Source organism: Myotis brandtii, unplaced genomic scaffold (assembly GCF_000412655.1).
Source record: "Myotis brandtii unplaced genomic scaffold, ASM41265v1 scaffold1857, whole genome shotgun sequence".
Taxonomy (NCBI): Eukaryota; Metazoa; Chordata; class Mammalia; order Chiroptera; family Vespertilionidae; genus Myotis; species Myotis brandtii.
The window spans coordinates 295,982-303,186 of NW_005356893.1; the positions used below are offsets into that span (position 1 = coordinate 295,982).

At 59.3% G+C, this 7,205-nt stretch overlaps 1 protein-coding gene across 1 annotated transcript; it reads right to left on the reverse strand.

The window, feature by feature from the left end:
• Positions 1 to 6: 6 nt before the first annotated feature.
• LOC106725743 lies at positions 7 to 3,199 on the reverse strand. Its single transcript, XM_014537951.1, has 2 exons — positions 1,707 to 3,199; positions 7 to 1,664 (listed from the first exon to the last, which is right to left on the reverse strand). Exons 1-2 carry the CDS (start codon positions 2,104 to 2,106, stop codon positions 1,159 to 1,161), a joined length of 906 nt encoding a protein of 301 aa, XP_014393437.1. The 5' UTR covers positions 2,107 to 3,199; the 3' UTR covers positions 7 to 1,158.
• Positions 3,200 to 7,205: the final 4,006 nt, after the last annotated feature.

Genomic DNA, 7,205 nt, shown 5'->3' on the forward strand with positions numbered 1-7,205 from the left:
CAGCCCTCGCCCACCTGCCAGCAGCGGCCGAGAAGCCAAAAACTTTGTTTTTTCAGATGCTGTGCTTGATGTTTGGAGAGGGGGAAGGCGGGCTTCTTAACTGGCTACCGCTCTGTTCCCTCCGGCCCGGATGCCTCCTCCTTGAACCCCTTCCTCTGTTCCCGTCCACACTCTGAGGTCCTGTGTCCTCCCCCCGGTCCTTAGCATCTTTCTGAGGACGAACGGGGGGCATCTTTTGGTTTCTCGGCTCTTGCTTTGGTGTCTGTAGCAGCGAGGAGAGCGGACGGCTTGTCCTGCCTGGGACCGGCGCCAGGCAGGGCGGCTACAGAGGGAAAGACTGAGGACTGGAGGGGCCTTGGCACGCAGGTGAGCAGAAGTGGGGGCTCGTCCTCCCTCCGCGTGGGCAGGCTCCCCTCTCTGCTCTCCTGCCTGCCTGGCGCCTGGCCGAAGCTGGACCGGAGGGAAGAGAAGGGTGCAGGTCACCCCGTACAGGTGGTGGCTGCTCTCGGGGCTGTGCCCACCTGCGCTCACAGGAAGAATTTTAGCTCCATCTGCCCCTAGAAAGGGCGGCCCCAGAACGGCCACCAGGAAAGCCAGACGACCTTGAACGGAGGCCAGGAGCCCGAGGCCGGCTCCAGCTCCGAGACTGTGGGCCACCCCGGCCCTGTCTTGCCCCAGCTGCCCCCAGCAGAGCCCCGAGGCCTGGCTGAGTGATGTGGAAGGTCCGTCCGTGCTGACACAGTGTGATTCCAAGTGGGAGTTTCCTGCACGTACCGATCCGCTGGCGTGTGGCTCAGTGCCAGCCCCAGCAGACACGGGGCGTCTGCGGCCAGATCTTCAGGGGCACGGTGATCCTGGTGTGGGGTGTGGGCTCAGGTGACTCCAGAACTGTTCCTCGCCCAGAGGAGGGTGTGGGGCGAGGAGCAGCTCCCGGACTGTTTAGGACCTGAGTCGAGTTCCCGCTGCTGATCGCCCGCTCAGCCCAGCCCTAGAGCCGGGCCCCTGTCCCCACTTTGAATTGTCCTCCGTCTCCACGTGGCACTTCCCAGGAGGCCGGGCTTCTCCTGCTAATGAGGCCTCAGACCCTCCCCAGAGGATGCCCTTTGAGAGGGGCTCTGCCGTGGGCTGCATGTCTGCCGACCCCAGAACCTGCCGTTCTCACACACACGGGCCCGTGGGCTGCACGCTGCCCCCACTGTCAGCCCCCAGGTCCTGCGGGGATGGGAGCAGCAGTTCCATTTTCACAGGTGACTTTGAAGGCCGGGCTCTTCGAGCCCCTGTGGTCACCTTTCTGCTCCGGACGCTGGCCCAGGAGGCCCAGGACCCACCTCCCAATCCCGCAGTCCCCTTGCCTGGCTCTGACCTGGGACCCCAGGGCGGGAGACGAACTTGGCCCCTTGGGGCTGGAGGGGAAGAGAGAGTGGGCCCCTCCCAGGTCAGATTGCTTTCTGGCCTCTGCCTGAGCCTCAGCCGCTTCTCCGGTCCAGCGGGAAGGATGCTGTTGCACAGCCTGCCCCGGAGGCATCGCGGGAAAGGGACTGTGGCTAAACGTTCTCTGGGATCAAGCACATGGCCCCCCCCGCACCCTCCCCTCGGGCTGAGGCCGATTCCCAGGCATCGGTAGAGCATCTGCATGCGGGACCTTCCTCCACTGTCCAGGGAGGTGGTTGGGCCTTTGGTTTGGAGCCACGGATATGCCTTTTGGCCGGAGCAAGTGGTACCATGGGCCCAGGCTTCAGGGCGCACCTTGGGGACGTGCCCCGAGACAGCTCCGACTGCCAGGGGCCCTCCTTCCTCCCGGGAGCGAGCTAGACACGGGCATTTGTGCCGAGGTTGCCAGGCAGGGACAGTCCTGTCCCCTTCTCTCACCAGGCCCCTGGCTGTGGCCCCTGGGAACCCAGAGCAGCCTGTGGGCCTCTCCCTTTTCCACCCGAGGCCCAGCCCTGTGACCCCGTGCGATGCTGCTCCCTGGGGACTCCAGACCAGCGGGGAGCCTGGCTCTTGGTCCCTCTGCCCAGCCTCACTCCCGGGCCCAGGAGCAGGGCCCAGCCTCTTCCTCGCAGCCTCTGCGCCCCTTTGTGTGGATGGTACTTGGGAGAAGGCCATGGGTTCCCGCGTTTAACTAGGCAGCGTTCAGGGAAGGTCAGGCGAACGTGTCCCTCTCTCCCCTGTTTGACAGCCAGCTCCATAGACAACAGACACGCCTGAGCTTTCTGGGACTTTGTCTCTTCTCTCTGGGGGTGTGGGTGTGGGTGTGGGTGGGGGGGGTGGGAGAGATTGGGGGGCCCGAGTTTCCTGGGCAGAGGCAGCCTCTCCCTGGAGAAAGCCTCATGCCTGCCACCCCAGCTTCCACATCTAAGGGATCCAAGAAGGGAATGTGGGAGCGCCCCCTGGTGGCGGTGAGCTGCAAAGGCATTTGGCTAAACAGGTGATGCCCGAGGGTGGGAGGCTGCCGGTGGTGGGGAGGCGAGTCAGGGGCTGTGGCCTCCCCTCAGCCCTGGCCTCCAGCCCCACATTATTGACGGTGTGTTTCCCGGATGCCCCTCTCTAGGTGTCCCCCAGGGATGAGTTAGTTAGCGTAAGGGCACTGTGATGAGAAGGCCCCCCCTTTTTTTAATATCTGCAGAATAAACCCAATGGTCGATTTTTGAATGAATAAAAGGCTTTTGTTGAATAAACAGCTGGTCCCATCTCTGTCTTGGCATCTAGGCCCAGGCTCTGTCTACTCCTGAGGACTGGGACAGATGCAGACTGCAGCCCGCCCCGCCCCCGCCCCTGCCCGGCCGGGCTGTCCATGGTCATTACCCAGGTCTTTGCTGGAGAGGGACCTGCCCCAGACGCTGAGCAAGTGATTTTGGTTCAGTGGGACTCCGTTTCCCATCCCTCAGGTGGGGGCGAGAATGTCTGCTGGGAGCAGAACTGAGCGGCCAGTGCAGGGCTCGGACGGGCTTGGCACCCCCATGGGAGCCTGCAGCTTAGGAAAGGAATTTGGGGAACTCTTACCCAAAACACAAAAGGGCAGGGCTCCCCGCTGCGGCGTTTTCTTTGTTCGCCCCCCAGCCCTCGGCCTCTTTCTGGGGTGCGGTCCTGTCTGATCGCCAGCTGTGTCTCGGGAGGGGGCAGGCCGGCCTCCTCGTGCTTCTCTGTATGTCGTCCATGTCGCGCCAATTAAACACGCTTCCTGATGTGCTCGCCTCCCTGTGTGGACCTGTTGCTTCGTCTGTTTCTGTTCTTCTTCGTTTCACTTTAGGTCTCTTCTTCCTCCTGTGACACCCTTTCTCTTGCTTGGGGGTCTTTCCCCCGGAGAAGTGCTGTGTCCGGGGGAGCCTTGGGCAGAATGGCCAGCCGGGCACGTCGAGGAGTGTTTCTCGGAGGCCGGAGCGGAGCAGGGCGAGCCTCCAGCCCACGCGTCGCTCCCAGCACCTCCGTTCCGGCCTGTGCATCTGTTCGGAGTCTCTAAACGGGTTTCCAAAGGTTTGAAAATGTGTGAAAGCAACTGGCCTAGACCAGTGGCTCTCAGATTGTGGGTGTCCGCATCACCCCGAGGCTTGTTAACCCAGATTGCCGGCCTCACCGCCCGTTGCTGGTGCTGCCGGTCTGGGGGGCCACACTTTGAGAACTGGGGGGCTGTTTGCACTACGGGACATCCGGCTGGGTCCTAAAGGGGAGTCCTGCCTCCATGCACCCGGGTCTGGCTAATCCTTCATTCCTTGGATGTCTCCCCCCCTCCCCCCCGTGATGTGTGGGCACTGAGGACCCAGAGATCTGTCGCTCACTCGTGGAGAGGTGATCGGGAGGGCGTGGGTAGATGAGCAGCTTCTGTGGGGACTCTCCGAAAGGCACCCCGAGATTGGCAGCCACGTGGCCGCCTCTGGCAGGTCCCCCTCAGCCTGGCCCTGGGATCTTGGTGGGGTTTCCTCTTTCCCCTCCTGGCAAGTAACCACGTGTTTGCTCAACACGCGTGGGGCCTGCAGGCGCTGGGTGCCTGCAGAGGGGGTCAGAGGAGGCAGGTCCCCGCCTTCCCGCTGAGGACACCTCAATCCAGAGAACAACAGCAGGCAGTGTGGCCGCAGGTGCATACCTGCCGGTGAGAAATACATCATCGCTCTTGAGAGACACGTGACATCGAGGCTGATGGGTCAAGCAGCCAGTTAGAGTGAGCCACCCCCTCCCCTGGAAAAATAGGTTGCGTTTCAGAGTTGGTTTGTGAAAGGGATTATCAGACCGACACCACCTAAGACAGAGCTGGCGGGCCCAGCAAAACTTCCATGCCAGGTGCCCTGCTTCCTGCCTCACTCTGGCAGGATTGAGACACATGGGAACGAATCAGAGGCAGTGTGGGAGGCAGAGGCAGTGTGGGAGGCAGAGGCAGTGAGGGAGCACAGTGGTTAGGGGTGCAGGTTCAGACTCAGACCTGGTTCCCAGCCAGGCTCCACCACCTGACATTGGGCATGTGTTCTGACAGTTTTCTCATAAAAATGTGGCACCCCCAGTTAGAGGCAGGCAATGGCTCCATGGCCCCTCTCAACAACCTTGCCACCAGAGAATATTACAACACAGAAGCAGGTCTTATTCTGCCAAATGCTCAAACGTTTGCTAGCAAACAGGGACCAACACGGTCATCCCCTGGACCTGTCCGTCCAAGGAGTCTGGGGGGGCGGGGGGCAGGACCTCTAACATCCTTTCGCTAATGAACAGACTCTAGTGCGGCTTTTAATAACAGTCTATATTTACAATGCTAACGTGGCCCCTTCTGGAGAGGGGTTCCTGATCAGAGCATTTCAAATTCTGAGGGACTGTCCCCGAGTGGAGATCGGAGGTCATTTACACGCACACACAACTCCGTTCTACCAACGTACTGAGACTAAATGAGTTTTCGGGACACCTCTCTCTGGGAAGACCCAGACCTGGCTGGAGGAGTCCATGTGGGGGTAGCTGGAGCAATGGCCCAGCATCAGACTGGCCCACAGTGGGCGTTTGCTGTCGCTGAAGGTGACTCAGTCTTTTCCAGGCAGCCTGGGGAGGCGTCTAGGGGACAAGATCCAGAGCCCCTGTGGGCACAGGACATCATAACCTCTTGCTCTGGGTCAGTCTGCACTCACCTGCCCCTGCCCAGCCCGCCCTGGGTGGCTTACTGCGGGGTGAGGCCCAGTGAAGGCCCAGACCCCAACTCATACTCAGCCACCCCTTTGCTGGGATGGCTTGGACTGGCCTCTGTTCCCTGGGTTGGACAGCACGGGTGAACCCCCAAATGGCTCCGTTTCTCCCCACTTTGGACAGCAGTGAACCCCCAAATGGCTCCGTTTCTCCCCACTGTGGGCCTTTCACTCCGTCCCCCAAACCCCAAAGTCACATCTGCCTGCTAGAAAGTGTCTCCCTAAATGTTACTCCCCAGAGGCCGGCTTGGGGCACCTCCGCACAGAGAAGAAAAGGGAGAGTGGGGAATGCCATGTGGACCTCTGCCCTGCTTGCTGCCTCCCTGGCGTGGCCCCCTGCAGCCTGCCCTGCCCCCGTGACAGGGCCCAGGTCACATCCAGGAACAGAAACTTTATATCCTCCAGGGTCCCAGGTCTGGAGGAGCCTCAGGGTGGCATGAAAGGGGCTTGGAAGGCCGCCCGAATTTAGGAAAAGTGAGCTGGCAGAGGTATGGTCCAGCCTTCTACCTGACCACATCTCTTCATTCATTTATAGCTGCTCATGGGGCTGCATGTTATAAAGGACTACATTTCCCAGCCTCCCTTGTAGCCGAGCGAGGCCACGTGATCAGTTCTGACCAATGGGATGAGAGCGATGAGCACAACTTCCCTTCCTGCCACCCCTTCCCGCTGACGGGACCAAGGACCAGGCAACAAGGCCTCCTGTAGCCTGAGTCCCGACACCTGGAGCGGCCACCAGCCCTGGACCATTTACACCGGTACCGTTAGGAGGGAGAGAAACACACCTCTAACTTGATTGAGCCGGCCTGGGTCTCTGTGCAAAAACAGCCAAATTTATATTCTACCTAATACACCGAGGGGTCCACTGGGTCATTTTAAACGATCAGGTGCCACCTACAAATGTTTCCTCTAAAGTCTCCATGGTTGCCAAAGCGATATAGCAAAAACGTGTGCGGCAGCGTGCTCCCCGCATCACCTCTCCTTCCCCTCTGCCCTCCTCCAGGGCTCAGGGGCCGAGGGGCCCAGTGGGAAGGACTCCTGAGGGAGGGCATTATTTTGCTGAATGACTAAAGGTCTGGGGGGCGGGGGGATAGGGGGGGTGTTGGCCCTGGATAAGGTGGGAGGCCCCAGGAGACTAGCCAGCTGGGTTTTCCCCGGGGGAACCACAGTGAGGGTGCGGGCAGCCTGGCCTGACATTGGACGCAGGACCTTGCCAGAGGCCTTGAGACAGGGAGACCAGAACTCCCGTGGTCTCTTCAAACTCCTGCCATAGAAACAGTGCCCGTTCCCCAGCACAAGCAGATCTTAGAGGTAACAGATGTGACCAAGGGTAAAATACCACTGTCCGGAGAGTGCGAGAGGGCAGGGAAGAGTCACTTTGGTACCGTTGTCACCCCATGGAGGGTGGATTCTACTGTAGTCACTGGGCTGCTGGTTGCCTTAGAGGCAAGGAGACGTCTTTGCAATATTGTGGGAGACCCACTTTCATTTTTGAGGATTCTGAAGGCCCAAATGAATATGTGTCAGCTGCCTCCTGCATGCCCCCTGCTGGGGATGGAGCCCCCAATCTGGGCATGTGCCCTGACTGGGAATCAACCAGCAATCTTTTGGTGCACGGGATCATGCTCAACCACTGGGCAACACTGGCCAGGGCTGTGGGTTTCTTTTATTGTATGTGTTTATCTGGTCTTGGTATCAGGGTAATTAATGCTGGTCTCATAAAATGAGTATAAAGCGCTCCCTTTTCTTTTATCAGGTAGAATTTTGTCCCCCTTGAAATATTTAGTGTAGCTCACCAGGAAGTAAGCTGGGCTAAGGGGTCTTCCTTTTTGGAACGTTTTAAGACGACAGATTCCATGTCTTTGCTCTATAGGATGAGTCAGGTTATCTGATTCACCTCGGGGACTTGTGGGACTTTGTAGCTGTTGAGGAATTTGTCCATTTCATCCACATTATTGGGTTTATGTGCACAGAGTTGCTCTCACTATTCCCTTCTTCTCCCTTTATGGTCTGTGTGGTCTGTAAGGATATCCCTGTTTTCGTCCCTGC